General features: G+C 40.4%; 1 protein-coding gene across 1 annotated transcript in view; it reads right to left on the bottom strand.

Annotated features, from left to right (window-relative positions):
- Positions 1-18,163, bottom strand: part of LOC124775751 (kelch-like protein 10) — a 159,102-nt gene that overhangs the window by 97,350 nt on the left and 43,589 nt on the right. The window contains exon 4 of the mRNA XM_047250580.1: positions 16,951-17,230. Within this exon, the coding sequence (XP_047106536.1) occupies positions 16,951-17,230 (280 nt within the window). The remainder of the gene's footprint in view (positions 1-16,950; positions 17,231-18,163) is intronic.

The following is an 18,163-nucleotide window of genomic DNA, read 5'->3' as shown; positions in this document are numbered from 1 at the left end:
GGTCCTCGCCGATACCCCAGGAGCAACAGTGTCCCTAATTTGCTGGGAAGTGGCGGTGCGGTCCCCTACGGCACTGCTTAGGATCCTACGGTCTTGGCGTGCATCCGTGCGTCGCTGCGGTACGGTCCCAGGTCGACGGGCACGTGCACCTTCCGCCGACCACTGGCGACAACATCGATGTACTGTGGAGACCTCACGCCCCACGTGTTGAGCAATTCGGCGGTACGTCCACCCGGCCTCCCGCATGCCCACTATACGCCCTCGCTCAAAGTCCGTCAACTGCACATACGGTTCACGTCCACGCTGTCGCGGCATGCTACCAGTGTTAAAGACTGCGATGGAGTTCCGTATGCCACGGCAAACTGGCTGACACTGACGGCGGCGGTGCACAAATGCTGCGCAGCTAGCGCCATTCGACGGCCAACACCGCGGTTCCTGGTGTGTCCGCTGTGCCGTGCGTGTGATCATTGCTTGTACAGCCCTCTCGCAGTGTCCGGAGCAAGTATGGTGGGTCTGACACACCGGTGTCAATGTGTTCTTTTTTCCATTTCCAGGAGTGTAGATAGGCGTGGGAACTTTTTCTCGTTCTCTTTCTTCTAAGGCAACCTTAAATTCACTCACAAGGGAACCACAGTGCGTTCAGATTTTTGTATTTTTGCATATTTGTGGTACGTGAAGTTCAGAACTCAGATACCAGTCAGCAAAAGTAATTCGATGCTACTCTCAACAATTCTCGAGATAATTGACTGAAGTTTTCCGACCGATTTTAATATGCTACAGCAAGTTCAGTTTTTTTTCAACAGGTCGTGTGGCAGAACGCTCGCCAGCACGTGTGTTCCATAGGTTCGATCCTCAACCTTCCCAGAATTATGAGCAAAGTTGCATGATCCATGAACAGTTCCATAAAACTTAAAATACGTAAGGATGAAAATGAATGTAATATGTAATTTTTTTAATTTAAATAACGTTTTATAAAAAAACAGAAATTGAGAATTAGCCGTGAAAACTAGATTTTAGTATGCGATATCCAATTAGAAATAAGAATACGTGTATTTTCATAAAAACAGCGATTACATATCTGTTGGTTACCATATATATGATGAGTTTTAGCCGAGCGGTCTAAGGCACTAGATCATGGACTGTGCAGCTGGGCCCGGCGGAGGTTCGAGTCCTCCCTCTGGCATCGGTGTGTGTGTTTGTCCTTAGGATAATTTAGGTTAAGTAGTGTGTAAGCTTAGGGACTGATGACCTTAGCAGTTAAGTCCCATAAGATTTCACACACATTTGAACTTTTTTTTGATGAGTTTTATGTTTGATTGACAAGGGTATTCGGGCTGAACAGAAAAACGAAAAATATTTTGTCTGAAACTAGTCTCGAACCAACGATTACCAGTCTTGTGTGCTACTGAATTTTTTCCTTCTTTATGTATTTTAAACTTCATGGAGTTGCTGGCAGGACAGGCACCTTTTTTAAGCATTTGCATCTGTTGGGAATCTAACCTAACCGCCCCAGCAGGCGACGAAAATTATACAACTCAGCCGCACGGCCTGTCGAGGAAAAAATCGATCTTGCTTTAGCATATTAAAGACCGCAGGAAAACATCAAAACCGATTTTCTCGTGAACGTTTGAGAGTTGCACCGAATTATTTTGGGGGATTGGTATTTGATTCTGAACTTCACGTACCACAAATACAAAAAAAATTACGAAAATTCCAATATCTTATCAGACGAGTACCAGGAATATTTCTCGGGGGTAAAAGGCGGCCGGGAAGAAAGGTTATAATCTTCCTTCTGTCAGTCCAAAGGCCCAGTAACGGGCTTTTGCCACAGACTTACACTTTTACTTCTTTACTTTCTTTCTGGATCTAAAAACAGTGTAGAACAAAAGATATTGAGGTGTGGATTTACCTACAGTACTTCATGTACGATTTTCGCTCGCAACAGGAAATGTTGTGTGCTTGTAAATTTTTCAGATGATCCTACGTTTGCCACTGCTGTTTCTGCCTTTGCTTTGCATCACTACAACTTTTGCTTTACGTGAAATACGATACAATAGTGCACCATTAGTGTGTGTTTGTATACTACTGGCTAAACGTGGGTCTGTGTATTTTTGTTTGAGTAGTGCTGCCAACTTAAAAGCTAGTTTTCATTTTCATGAGAGTTGGCTATCAAGTGGTGACTTTCAATCTATGAATAATTTTCATTCTATAACCCGTAAACTTGTCTTTCTGATACCATACAAAGAAGTCTCTGTAACCAGTATGATATATGTGATACAGATTCTTTGAATTTGTCCTTTTGAGAAGTTGTGGAGGAAACATGGTCACCTCCGACGGCTTCCGGGCGCTTTTAGCTAATCAAGGCGCTGACGGTTAAGTGTACATACATGCTGTAAGCTTTCAAACAATCTGTCTTGTTCCAGGAGCTGGGTATGGCTGGGGATTAGATGATTGTCGGTGAGAACGTTTCATTTATTCGCGCTTATTCTAAGTGGCTGTTCATTGGAAAGATTTTGTTATTATTTCATTCGTATGGCGTTCGCATCCTACAGCATAATTTTCACTAATTTCGTGTGCTACAGTTGCTAAGAACTGCGAAAGCTAGCATGCATCCACGCGCGCAGAGTTAGAAAATTTTCGTCTCTTTGTGAAATTGTTGAGCTTAAAAATTAATAAAGAATCGCGTTTTTATTATTCGGAACGACACATTATGCGTTCAAATCTCAAATTAGCTCATTTTATGCTTTCCATTGAGACCTGGAAATATATTTGAGTCTTTCGTAATTACTTGTAGTTTCAATTCACGTGCACGTGTTTTGTGGAAGACAAATGATTTTTGTTGAATGCTAACTTCATTGTGGAAATATTTATAGATTTAAGTCCATATGCAGTTTCTCATTCCATCTTTCGTAAGTCATTTATTGAATATTTACTTAATTTTGAGTTATTCTTTGCTCATGTGTGGTAAGTTGCACCATTGTCTACCTAAAACTTGCACTTCACAAAGCACATGAAGCATTTCAGTTCTCAAATGAGTTTCCCCTGTTTGTGATAATAAGTACCCCGTTCATCTCATTCAGTTCCAGCTGTGAAAGCAGATCTTAACGATGAGCGCAGAATGAAGAGAAACTGTGGCTGAAGCTACGAAGTATTTTTTTTGTTCATGTTCACGCTGAACTACAGAAAGCGTTTCATCGACGTATCTATATTGCTTAATAGTTCATGTACTTTCAAGCCTTGGTACTGCACCTTATTAAAATTATTTTAAGACGTACTGCCAGCAGTTATTCACCTTTCATAAGTGACCATTGCAATTACAGAGTGGGGTCTCGGTCCCCATTGCACGGTGCCAACTATAAGTTGGACATTATTATACTAACAAGAAAACATTGTAAGTAGGCTGTTTAGGTTTTCTTATTGGTAACGCCAGGTAGCGCTCTGTATGAAAATCACTGGCTGTGGAGTGTGCAGTCTGTGGCTGGTTTGCATTGTTGTCTGCCATTGCAGTGTTGGGCAGTTGGCTGTTAACAGCGCGTAGCGTTGCGCAGTTGGAGGTGAGCCGCCAGCAGTGGTGGATGTGGGGAAGTGAGATGGCGGATTTTTGAGAATTGATAATCTGGAGGTGTGTCCATCAGAAACAGTACATTTGTAAGAATGGATGTCATGAACTGCTATATATATTATGACTATTAAGGTAAATACATTGTTTGTTCTCTATTAAAATCTTTCATTTGCTAACTATGCCTATCAGTAGTTTTGTGAGGTAAGTGATTTGTGAAAGGTATAGGTTAATGTTAGACAGGGCCATTCTTTTGTAGGGATTATTGAAAGTCAGATTGCGTTGCGCAAAAAAATATTGTGTGTCAGTTTAAGCACAGTCATGTATAATTTTTCAAAGGGGACGTTTCATACGTCGACCCTTAGCCGAGGATACCTCACTGGAATCTTCTGATTTTTTCTTGTAGTTTGTGTAATTAGTGCAGCCTTTGTTTATTGCTAGCGCGTAATTGTAGAGAGAATTTCCTTTGTAGTTGTTGTTTTTCATTCTTGTACAGTAAAACGGTTGTGGCATGTATGTAGATTTGCACCAAGTATATCGCAGCTGCGCTTGCAATTAACGAGCAATGCTATGTTAATGTGTTTTCTTATTTTGCTCTTCAAATTTTGGCTTTCTGTGTTGTCGTGTGAAATATTGTGACAATAATGGCGTGTGAAAAATGTAATACTAGGCTCCAATGTAAACTGAGAAATGACAGTGAAGACGAAAGCAGTGTGTTAGCGCCGCCGAGTAATGAATTAACTAATGTCCAAAGTAGTAATTTGGTAATTGTGCATAGGGAAATGGAGCGGGCTGCAAATAATGGTGTAGGCAGTGAAACAATTAGTGAACAGGAAGCATTATCGATCGATCGGTCGGCAACAGCTCGCCTCAGGAATCCGAAATGACAGGACACAATCCTGCAAATACTGTAGATTCAGGATTTGCGTCCTCGCCGTTTTCTCAAATAAGTCAAGACACGTTTCCTGCTTTTCAAAATGCGAATGTTGCCGGTGCAAATGCACTGCCGAAAAGCATAGAGGAACAGATTCCATACACTAATACATTATTATTGCAATTAATGCTACAAATGAAACAAAATCAAAGACATACACAGCAACAGTTAGACACAATGGAACAAAATCAGAGACAAACACAGCAAAAGCTTCCAACAGTTAGACACAATGGAATAAAAGCTTCAAAAGTTAGACTCAGTGGAACATACGCTTGAACAAACACTTGAAGATTTAACTACTGAGTTACATAAAATCGAATCGAAATGTCAAAATGTCTGTAATGACGTAAAAACACAAATTTGTGAGTATTTCCAACCTATTTTTTCGCGGCATGAAAATACATTACAGAATCACGAATTAGCCATAAAAGAACTGCAAACTATTGTTCATGAAAATCATGAGACCTTGCAAGCTAAAGTTGACTCAGTTGCATCTACCGATTCGGTTACGCAACTTGCAAAAACTCAGGAAAACTTAAAGGACACAGTAGATACGATTTCAACACAAATGGACACTCTGAAATTTGGTTCAGAAAAACACACTGAGGAAATAAGTACACTATCGGAGAAAGTTGCCGAACTTTCGGATCAGTTCACTAACTTATCTGCAAAGGTAGATGATGATCTGAATGACACAAGACCTGTAGCCATCACTGACACAGAAGAGTATGAACAAATTAAGAAATTCAAACAAAATCAGAATCAAATTAATACACAACACAAAAGAGAAATCTGGGAAGTACAAGATCAGTTGGCACAAGTAATTCAAAAATTACATATTTCAGAGGACACTCGCGCTCCAACACGGGAAGAGGGACTTAGAAATACGGAAAAGCCACAAAATAATAACACAGGGCATTTCGGAAATTATGAAAGAAATTGGCAAGGTGCACCGAATTTTGAGATGGAACCGCGGACACGACGTAACAATGACCGATATACTACTCGGCGACACGATGATTTTGACTATAGGCTGTTCATCACTACACATAAATTCAAAAAATTTAAGAATTCTGGCAACGACATTCATCCACAAGCATGGCTCCATCAATTCCCTCATTGTTTTCCTCCCAACTGGTCATTACAGCACAGATTAGAATTTATGTGTGGCTACTTAGAGAATGAACCAGCTGAAAGAATGCAATCGGTCATTCACGATTGTCACAGTGAAGGAGAATTTTATCATGCCTTCCTCTCAGCATATTGGTCTCAAGCTACACAAGACCGAGTAAAACATAGCATCATATTGATGAAACATTTCGAACAATCTGAATTTTTCAGTCTTGTGAAATATTTTGAAGACATGTTGCACAAGAATCAGTATCTGTCAAACCCTTACAGCCCCTCAGAACTCATCCACATTTGCTTAATCAAATTGCCTGAACATTTATGACATATTATTTTGGCAGGACGTTGCAATGACGACATTGAAGCTTTTCATGGACTGTTACAAGAATTGGAAATTGACACTGACAATCGCAGAACGCGAAAACAGGAGCACAACAATTTCAGGTCACATCCGTCACAATTCTGCGATGACAGAAATAATAAATGGACAGGTCAAGGCTATTCTTACAACGCAAATCGTGACCAAAACAGATACCACCCGTATGACAACCGTTGGCAAAGTAGTAAGTATTACAGGGAAAGATCACCTCTCCGCAGTAATGACTATCACAGAGACAATCAGAGAAACAGACAATATGGGAACCAAAATAATTATTATCAAGGGAGACAGAATAACTTCAGACGCAACGGTCCAGTGCGCAGTTACTATTCAGGGAGAAATTCTCCACCACATGACCGACAAGAAAGAAACTATGGAATCTACCGACATGACGACAGATGATATGATCGTAACGACAGACCTGAATTGCATCAGAATTGGCGGGATTCAAACAGGTCTGGGCCCTCTTGACAAGGTGAATTTGTAGAAGTTAGGTCTCCAAATCCCAATAATGACGTGCGCCAACAAAGAGACAGACAATGACTCGCACCGCAGGCAGCCACGTGTGCCGGCTGTCACAGCGGAAAATAACATAGACGCTAACCTTGAGAAAAATTTTAGCATTCCTTACCGACGTATACCACATGATAATTGCGTTGAAGTTGAAACTCTGCGTACTAGGAAGAGTAAAGGATTGCACCACATTTCACATGTAAAACCGTTTATTGAGAGATAATCTGCTTTTTAACTTAGTCTTTGCCATAAAACTTTTCACTTCACGCTACTAGTACAATTTGTCACACTGAAAAACTGTTAACATGCAACAATGTTTAAGTTAACTGTCCAGCCTAGAACCTAGGGAACATTTTTAAACAGAAATTACGAATGCATTGTTATAGTGAACAGACGACACAGTGTTGTTATTTGTACATTCTTGCTTGTTAGTTGCACGATTACGTAATGACTATCAGGCTTACATACTTAGAACATATACTGGCACTGCTAATGAGATTTTAATGCAACATTTTGGTTTACTTGAAAATACATTCTGGATTTAAAGTACTTTCTGTGAGATACCAGATGACACAGTGGTTAGTTTATGTGACAGCTACACGACTTTATCACGACGCTACTAATGAGTGACCATTTACAATGTTGCTTTTGCGGTTTTTCTGTTTTATATCTGCACAGTTTTTCTGGATTCTTCTGGAAAGTAAAACATGTTTTAGTAGTAACTTTTGTGGTATAGCTACAATGAGACAGCTTTTTTTTAGCACAACAATACGCGCAGTGTAGTACTTTCTTGATCACAGTAATGTACATAATAACTACGATATCTATATGCATAGCATTTCACTGTTGTTTATGCTGAGGTAAGTACATTGACTTCTGCAGAACTTAGATTTCGGAGGACGATAACTCCGACGCTTCCACAGAATTATCTTACAGCAAGACGCACATTTAGCGCTAAAGGACACGTATTTGAGTGATTAATTTTGTACTTGTTGTTGTTGTTGTTGTTGTTGTTGTTGTGGTCTTCAGTCCTGAGACTGGTTTGATGCAGCTCTCCATGCTAATCTATCCTGTGCAAGCTCCTTCATCTCCCAGTACCTACTGCAACCTACATCCTTCTGAATCTGCTTAGTGTATTCATCTCTTGGTCTCCCTCCACGATTTTTACCCTCCACGGTGCCCTCCAATGCTAAATTTGTGATCCCTTGATGCCTCAGAACATGTCCTACCAACCGGCCCCTTCTTCTCGTCAAGTTGTGCCACAAACTCCTCTTCTCCCCAATTCTATTCAATACCTCCATTAGTTATGTGATCTACCCATCTAATCTTCAGCATTCTTCTGTAGCACCACATTTCGAAAGCTTCTATTCTCCTCCTGCCGAACTATTTATCGTCCATGTTTCACTTCCATACATGGCTACACTCCATACAAATACTTTCAGAAACGACTTCCTGACACTTAAATCTATACTCGATGTTAACAAATTTTTCTTCTTCAGAAACTATTTCCTTGCCATTGCCAGTCTACATTTTATATCCTCTCTACTTCGACCATCATCAGTTATTTTACTCCCTAAATAGCAAAACTCCTTTACTACTTTAAGTGTCTCATTTCCTAATCTAATTCCCTCAGCATAACCCGATTTAATTTGACTACATTCCATTATCCTCGTTTTGCTTTTGTTGATGTTCATCTTATATCCTCCTTTCAAGACACTGTCCATTCCGTTCAACTGCTCTTCCAAGTCCTTTGCTGTCTCTGACAGAATTACAATAACATCGGCGAACCTCAAAGTTTTTACTTCTTCTCCATGAATTTTAATACCTACTCCGAATTTTTTCTTTTGTTTCCTTTACTGCTTGCTCAATATACAGATTGAATAACATCGGGGAGAGACTACAACCCTGTCTCACTCCCTTCCCAACCACTGCTTCCCTTTCATGTCCCTCAACTCTTATAACTGCCATCTGGTTCCTGTACAAATTGTAAATAGACTTTCGCTCCCTGTATTTTACCCCTGCCACCTTCAGAATTTGAAAGAGAGTATTCCAGTTAACATTGTCAAAAGCTTTCTCTAAGTCTACAAATGCTAGAAACGTAGGTTTGCCTTTTCTTAATCTTTCTTCTAAGATAAGTCGTAAGGTTAGTATTGCCTCGTGTGTTCCAACATTTCTACGGAATCCAAACTGATCTTCCCCGAGGTCCGCTTCTACCGGTTTTCCACTCCTCTGTAAAGAATTCGCGTTAGTATTTTGCAGCTGTGACTTATTAAACTGATAGTTCTGTAATTTTCACATCTGTCAACACCTGCTTTCTTTGGCATTGGAATTATTATATTCTTCTTGAAGTCTGAGGGTATTTCGCCTGTCTCATACATCTTGCTCACCAGATGGTAGAGTTTTGCCATGACTGGCTCTCCCAAGGCCATCAGTAGTTCTAATGGAATGTTGTCTACTCCTGGGGCCTTGTTTCGACTCAGATCTTTCAGTGCTCTGTCAAACTCTTCACGCAGTATCTTATCTCCCATTTCGTCTTCATCTACATCCTCTTCCATTTCCATAATATTGTCCTCAAGTACATTGCCCTTGTATAAACCCTCTATATACTCCTTCCATCTTTCTGCCTTCCCTTCTTTGCTTAGAACTGGGTTGCCATCTGAGCTCTTGATATTCATACAAGTGGTTCTCTTCTCTCCAAAGGTCTCTTTAATTTTCCTGTAGGCAGTATCTATCTTACCCCTAGTGAGACAAGCCTCTACATCCTTACATTTGTCCTCTAGCCATTCTTGCTTAGCCATTTTGCACTTCCTGTCGATCTCATTTTTGAGACGTTTGTATTCCTTTTTGCCTGCTTCATTTACTGCATTTTTATATTTTCTCCTTTCATCAATTAAATTCAATATTTCTTCTGTTATCCAAGGATTTCTATTAGCCCTCGTCTTTTTACCTACTTGATCGTCTTCTGCCTTCACTACTTCATCCCTCAAAGCTACCCATTCTTCTTCTACTGTATTTCTTTCCCCTATTCCTGTCAATTGTTCCCCTGAAACTCTCTACAACCTCTGGTTCTTTCAGTTTATTAAGGTCCCATCTCCTTAAATTCCCACCTTTTTGCAGTTTCTTCAGTTTCAATCCGCAGTACATAACCAATAGATTGTGGTCAAAATCCACATCTGCCCCTGGAAATGTCTTACAATTTAAAACCTGGTTCCTAAATCTCTGTCTTACCATTATATAATCTATCTGATACCTTTTAGTATCTCCAGGATTCTTCCAGGTATACAACCTTCTTTTATGATTCTTGAACCAAGTGTTAGTTATGATTAAGTTATGCTCTGTGCAAAATTCTACAAAGCGGCTTCCTCTTTCATTTCTTCCCCCCAATCCATATTCACCTACTATGTTTCCTTCTCTCCCTTTTCCTACTGACGAATTCCAGTCACCCATGACTATTAAATTTTCGTCTCCCTTCACTACCTGAATGATTTCTTTTATCTCGTCATACATTTCATCAATTTCTTCATCATCTGCAGAGCTAGTTGGCATATAAACTTGTACTACTGTAGTGGGCGTGGGTTTTGTGTCCAACTTGGCCACAATAATGCGTTCACTATGCTGTTTGTAGTAGCTAACCCGCACTCCTATTTTTTTATTCATTATTAAACCTACTCCTGCATTACCGCTATTTGATTTTGTATTTATAACCCTGTAATCACCAGACCAAAAGTCTTGTTCCTCCTGCCACCGAACTTCACTAATTCCCACTATATCTAACTTTAACCTACCCATTTCCCTTTTTAAATTTTCTAACCTACCTGCCCGATTAAGGGATCTGACATTCCACGCTCCGATCCGTAGAACGCCAGTTTTCTTTCTCCTGATAACGACGTCATCCTGAGTAGTCCCCGCCTGGAGATCCGAATGGGGGACTATTTTACCTCCAGAATATTTTACCCAAGAGGACGCCATCATCATTTAATCATACAGTAAAGCTGCATGTCCTTGGGAAAAAATACGGCTGTAGTTTCCCCTTGCTTTCAGCCGTTCGCAGTACCAGCACAGCAAGACCGTTTTGGTTAATGTTACAAGGCCACATCAGTCAATCATCCAGACTGTTGCCCCTGCAACTACTGAAAAGGCTGCTGCCCCTCTTCAGGAACCACATGTTTGTCTGGCCTCTCAACAGATACCCCTCCGTTGTGGTTGCACCTACGGTACGGCCATCTGTATCGCTGAGGCACGCAAACCTCCCCACCAACGGTAAGGTCCATGGTTCATGGGGGGGGGAAATTTTGTACTTAAAACATTTATTTTTAAAGATTTTTGAATTACAATGATACAAAGGTTTTCCCTGATACATTTCATTCCATTGCTGTAATCTGTAACACCTGAGGGTATAATTACATTAATCCTCATGGGGGTACACGCTTACTTTGCGTACCATGTGTTTGGCAAGCACAAGAAGCCCTAGCTAATATGGTATTTGCTTATACAACTTTACACATCGGTACCATGTTTCTCTAACACAGAATTACACAGCTATCTGGTCATTTAACTGAGAGAGATAAACATTTATTTTACTACATCAGTGACAGATGTTTACGTAATTACACAGTTGGATAACTTCACACTTATGAAATTGTATTTTGTCTGTACTTTGTGAACTGTTCATATGTTTTTGAAACCATTGTGATACTATGAGAGCTTTGAATGTTGTATGGGATCATGATTTTTAAAGTACGTTTGAGGTAGATGACACTATTCAAATGAGCAGAGAATTTTTTAGGTTTTGAAATTATTGCAGAAAGCTACGACGTTTTTGAGATTTGACTGAGGTGTTATGATGTTATTATTACGATGACGATGTGTATTATGGTGTTGAGGTATGTTTATGATCAATAAGCTGATGCTATATGAGGAATTTGATTATGCTTCGTATTTATTATGATGAAATATTGAAGAAGTGTCGACGAATATCTATATGTGTAATAAGGTAAGGAATAATGAGTAGTGGTTAGGGACTCTGACTTGTGAAAAAGGATGTTGGAAACCAAGAATCGTACTTTAAGAGTTATGAAATGTGTGTAAATGCATGAATGTATCACAATGCCGGCGAAAATTTTTTGGACACTGTTATATTCATAGGATTTTGTTTCTACACATTTGCAACGCAAATTCTCGACCTGTGAAATTTTTTTTATGAGACTGTCACTGTAGTGCAAACTGGTGTCGTAAATATTTCGGTTAGAAAACTAAGTGACCTTGACGTAATGCGTTATGGACGACCAGCTGTGCGAGTCGCCTGGAGAGGCCATTATCATCGCTATTGACATTTCTTTGAAGAAAGCATCGGAAATATGACACGCCCAAACTTGAAAACATATGATTACACTGTGGAGCTCTTAATTTATGATATTTACTGAAATGAAATGATGAGAAACATTTCACATCTATTGTCTTGCTAGGTGAAAGATTGTTTACTGCATTATTAAATGCCATATGGCTAGTGAATGACGTTTCACGCCTTGCTTTGCCTATTTTGTTTAATATCTAGTTTCTAGCTGCACTGCAGCATTGGTTACAATAAAATTTAATGGATGTACTAATATAGATATTTTATGCCTACAGATCCAGTAAATAATAACTTTATGATCTACCTCAAAAAAAAAAAGGAGCACAAAAAGACATTTCCCTTCACAGGACTTGCATACATAATTTTCTTTTCAACTACTTGGTAATATTTCTCGTAGAATAAGTTGTGGTGCACCACTTTAATGACATAGACATTAAGATGTGAATAGACATTTCCCTTATCTGCATTGTTGTCTTTAGTGTAATATTTTTTCTGCTTGAGCTATGTCATGTTTAGGTATAAGTTACTGCATTTGCTGCTGCTGTTTACAAGGCATAGTGTTACTGATCTTGACTTTGTATTATTCTGTTAAGCCAGTTTTACTAACGATTTATTTTTATTGTCTGCTGCACATTGCCTTATATTAGTTGTAACATTGCATTTGCTTTGCTAATTTATGCTGCTTGCTTTGCCAATTTGTATTTTTTATCATTGCTGTTTGTGTTAATTGTTTTGCGCTGCTGCATTACCTTGTCCCTTAGTTTAGCATCTGAGCTCAGTAGATTTAAGTTAGCTTAAGATGGAGTAGGCTATATAAGAGAACGAGTTGTGATAAATGGAAAGAAATGCATTGAGAAGCTATAAGAAAATGGTTTGGCCAAAAAAAAAGTATTTTGGAAGAGGATATGAACAAAAAAGTAGGGTTTAGGGACAACATGTTTAGGTAGGATTTTCTTGGAAATAAATGATGAGGTAAGATAATGGAAAATAAATAATGAATAATGTGAACATATAAATACAGAAAGCAAGCTTGGATTGGATTTTTTTGGTGGAAACAAATGTTGAAATAAGACGAAAGATCTATGGAATGAAGTTTTGGGTGGACTGCAGTACCAAATGTTACACTGAAAACAAACCCTGTCCTGTATTTTTGTGTTATTACACTATGTGAATTTGTGTTTTTCCTGTCTGTATGTGTTTAGCTAATAAGATTTATGTTGTAGAATTTTTCAGATAATATGTTATTTACCTTGTAAAGATGCTTAGACATTATTTATTCTGTTTTATTTTAATGCTCATGTGTGAAGCTGATGTTTTAAAATTTATTCTGATCTTTTATATATTTACTTATGTCATAATTCCTGTAACACTGATGTATATGTTTATTTCTATTGTTTTGTAAAGCCTGTATTACTACAAATGTTATCTGTATTATTATGTTTTTAATGATGTATTTTGTACCTTTGTTATTGTATTATTATGTTATAAAATTGTAATTGACACCAGTTCATCAAATTAAGTGAATTGTAAGTTACATTTCACTGCACACGTTTCTGTTGGTCATAGTATATGGACAATATGTGAGAAGTAGGGACTGATAGTGTTTGCACGTGTGTTAATAATTCAGCAAGGGACTGGATAACAGCATTGCTGGTTCTAAGGACATTTCAAAAAAAATTTGTGATTGCACAAGTGGTGGTTCATGGACTTGCTGTATTGTCCACAAGACTCTTCTATGGTGATTGTGCAACTGCACAGTCGCAACGGATGGCTGCTAGCCATCTCTACAAGGACTACAGTGGGTCTACACCTTTGATGACTCACCAACACCATTATTTCTACAAGGACTGCAGTGGGTCTGCACTTTGGTGGCCCACGAATACCGTAATCTCTAACAAGACTACAGTGGTCTGTTCTGTGATGACCTACCTACCAATATTCTTCAAAACTTCGACTGACTCCGCTGTGGGTTTGCTCTGTTGTGGCCCATTACCTGTCTGCATGTCGAGAGTCAGCACTGTCTTTCCGTTGGAAGGACAACACTACTTCTTCAAGACTGCATGGAAATCCACTACTTCCGTGTGCATTTTCTTTTACTGTTCAGACTTTGAGAAAAACACTGCTATTTTACTGTGTTGAACGATCAGGACTGTCTTTATGGACTGTGAGAAAATTTTAGCTTTTGACGAACATTGTATCAATAAGTGTGTGCATTTGATTTCTTGTTATTGTAATTATGATTATGAAAAATTTTTTCAAATCTGTATTGGCCACTGCCCAAAACAATTTGTAAAATTTTTTGTGGGGAGCATGGGGGCTACGTAAGTAGACTTAGATTTCTTATTGGTAACGCCACATAGCGCTCTGTATGAAAATCACTGGCTGTGCTGTGTGCAGTCTGTGGCTAGTTTGCATTGTTGTCTGCCATTGTAGTGTTGGGCAGTTGGCTGTTAACAGCACGTAGTGTTGCGCAGTTGGAGGTGAGCCGCCAGCAGTGGTGGATGTGGGGAAGTGAGATGGCGGATTTTTGAGAATCGATAATCTGGAGGTGTGTCCATCAGAAACAGTACATTTGTAAGAATGGATGTCATGAACTGCTATATATATATTATGACTATTAAGGTAAATACATTGTTTGTTCTCTATTAAAATCTTTCATTTGCTAACTATGCCTGTCAGTAGTTAGTGCCTTCCGTAGTTTGAATCTTTTATTTAGCTGGCAGTAGTGGCGCTCGCTGTATTGCAGTAGTTCGAGTAACGAAGATTTTTGTGAGGTAAGTGATTCGTGAAAGATATAGGTTAATGTTAGACAGGGCCATTCTTTTGTAGGGATTATTGAAAGTCAGATTCCGTTGCGCAAAAAAATATTGTGTGTCAGTTTAAGCACAGTCTTGTATAATTTTCCAAAGGGGACATTTCAACATCACCATCTTGATCTCTTATTTTAAGGAGGAAAAAGCACACTTTCAAGATACCAGCTCCAGAAATCGAACCCCCTTGAAAATGTGAACCGTAATTCTGATAGTATGCTGTTATGACCTTCTGAAAGTACGCGTTTTAAATATTCACGCGCACCGGTTGTCAATCGCATAGCTGAGGCCAGTGATGTTTTTGCTTTTAACATTTTTATGTTGTGATTCGTAAATGCTGGGTAAGCGAATGGAACAAATGAGTGTACATTAAACAAGTAGTGTAGTGTTATTTAATTATTAATACCGCTGTTGTGCGTTATTTCGTTTGGATTTTAACGATGCCACTGTTAAAATTAAGTATATTTGCCCGAGATGCGCTGTTGTTAAATGTAATTGACATGATTAAATTGTAAATCGAAAATCATTAACTACGTTTCCTAATAATTCTTCAGTTTCTTAGGTTTACTGATTTTCATTTTGAGACGTATATGCAGCTGCAGAATATCAATCGAAAATACTGTTGAAATAGTATTGCATTTATATGTGCGTGAGGATGACATATTACGTACACTTATTACTTACTTATTTCTCTCATACAAAAAACATGTCTTATCGAAGAAGATTTCGGAATTCATGTCCCTCACTTTCAACAAGCTGACAATAGGAAATACATTGTACTCTGGAGTCAGGCAGCTGCAGTGGGGTAGAGTGAATGACAAACAACCAGTGCGCTGGAAAGTTTAAGAGATATGCATTCAGAAGGTCGTAAATCCGTAGTATCAGAATTATGGACCAAATTTTGACCGCTGGGTCTATTGCTGGGGCTGATAACTTGCAATTGTGCTTTTTTTCTCTTTATAAATGACGTCAGGTTGGAAACGTTTCCTAGTTATTCATTTTGGTGGGGTGCTACAAGTTAGCTCCCTGTTCATTGGTTTCCAGATACTCATACTACGCCTGGCTTTCACTAAGTTGCACAATCTATGTAATTGTGAGCTACCCTTTTTCTATCCTTTATCTTAATCGAAGTCTGATAGTGTTACAAAAACTGATGAGTTGAATCTTGAGTTTGATTATAACAAGGCATAGATTCAATAAATGAGGGCTGTACTAGCAGTTCATTTTCTCAGAAGAGCAGCCAACTTTCAACTTAATTTAAAAATACCTCTTCGTCTGTAGTTTGTCGTACATGTATTATATCGCTTAATTACACTGCGATGTATTTGTGGTTCAAATGGCTCTAAGCACTATGGGAGTTAACATCTGAGGTCATCAGTCCCCTAGACTTAGAACTAGTTAAACCTAACTAACCTAAGGACATCACACACATCCATGCCCGAGACAGGATTCGAACCTGCGACCGCAGCAGCAGCGCAGTTCCGAACTGAAGCGCCTCGAACCGCTTGGCCACAGCGGCCGGCTGCGATGTATTTATGTAATATTTAAGTAAAATGAAGGAGTAGTGATGGAGTTGAAGGTCTAAATGGTGTGTAGGTAGAAGGGGGTGGAGGAAGTTGGGGAGGCGGCGACAAAGATGAGAAGGTAGTGAAAAGTGAATGCAGAGTAGGAGAGGGAAGGGTGAGCAGGAAATGAGATGCAGTAAAGGGGAAGAGGTGAAATGAAGGGCGAAGGAGAAAGTGGGAGATAGAGTACCTGTGCACGGGAGAGACGAGGGTTGTCAGACGGTTTTAAAATACCTTAAACAATCGTAAAGCAACTGCAAGAGGCCATGTGTGTTAAAGCGCCGCTTCCGGGCCAGGGGATGCGCCGGGCCCAGATCAAAACCACACTGTGGATTAACGACGAGGGTCGGTGTGACAACCAGCCCGGATACGGTTTTCAGGTACCTTCCCATATTCTATAGGTGTATACCATGGGGGTACCCATGTCCCTAATCAGTTACACGATTCAAAACATTTAGCATTTGCACATGAATAATGGACAGATAGTTGAGGTACACATGTTCCTTCCCTGCGGGGGGCGGGGGGGATGGAGGAGGGGGTAATGGGGTGGTGACAGAACTGAGCATGCCAAATCCGTTTATAACCATGCCAGCCCTGCACCGATGCGGGGAAAAGGCGAAAGAAGAAGAAAGAAAGTCTTCAGATATGCATGTAGTGTAGTAGTTTAGCTGGTGTCACGCGGGCTAAACCGTCGCGAGCGGCCGCCTACCTTCTCGAGGAAGTACTTGGTGTCGAGCAGGCCGAGGCGCACGGCGCGCAGCAGCGGCAGCAGGTGCTCGCGGCGGCCAGCCGGGTCGTGCTGCATCCAGCGCAGCACGCACTCCCACGCCGCCTCCTCGGAGCGCAGGTTGAGGTCGTCGTCGGCGAGCAGCGCGCGCAGCTCGTTGGCCGGCAGCTGCAGCACCTCGTCGCTGTCCGCCGCCACGCGCACGAAGTTCCGCAGCGTGTACAGCCGCGCCGTCTTCTCCAGCTCCTCGCAGAAGTGGTCCCTGCGCTCGTGCCGATAAGTTGCGGTAAGAAACCGGGCGGTGAGGCAACGCGCAGTAGCGAGGGCAACGTACCACGTGACACAACAGCTAATAGCGTCTGTAAGCGCTCTTCGAGCCAAACATTGGTTCAAATGCTTCAAATGGCTCTGAGCACTATGGGACTTAACATCTGAGGTCATCAGTCCCCTAGAACTTAGAACTACTTAAACCTAACCAACCTAAGGACATCATACACATCCATGCCCGAGGCAGGATTCGAACCTGCGACCGTAGCGGTCACGCGGCTCCAGACTGAAGCGCCTAGAACCGCTTGGCCACTTCGGCCGGCCGAACATTGGTATTCGTTTTAGTTTAGGCACAGTAAAATGGAAGAATTAGTGTGAGGGTACAGAATTTAGGTGAATTAAATTTTTCTCATAAACACTGAAGGTGCGAAGTTTTCTGAATCCTTGCCCTTTATGAATCAAGTAAGTGTAGAGGTGTATTCAATAAGAAATGCAGTAAATTATTTTTCTCGGCCAGTTTCGATTGAACAAATGCAGAATTTGCTGTGGGACATCGTGGAATATTCCAGCTTCAGCCCTTACATTTTCACAGAGTTCCGATAGATGTGGACGCTATACGTAGCCTTCAAAATGGCGTACCAGGCAAAAAGCTATCACTAATTCTTTTGGCCAAAAACCAGAGCATTACAGATAGTCATAGGCGCTTGCAAAATCTCTACTGAGACCGGGCAGTGAACAAAAGCACGGTGATCCGCCCGGCAAAGCTTCTGTCATCATTGAACAAGGTCGCGCAAATCTCTCCATTGCCGCCCGGCCTCACTCAGCTGTGACTCTTGCAGTGTTGGAACTGGCGAACGCTCTCATTCGAGGTGATCGACGGATCATAAATAAACACCTCACTGCAAAGGTCTCACAGAAATCTGCACAC

This window comes from Schistocerca piceifrons, chromosome 2 (genome assembly GCF_021461385.2).
Source record: "Schistocerca piceifrons isolate TAMUIC-IGC-003096 chromosome 2, iqSchPice1.1, whole genome shotgun sequence".
Lineage (NCBI taxonomy): Eukaryota > Metazoa > Arthropoda > Insecta > Orthoptera > Acrididae > Schistocerca > Schistocerca piceifrons.
This window is presented reverse-complemented; position numbering and strand designations above follow the sequence as displayed.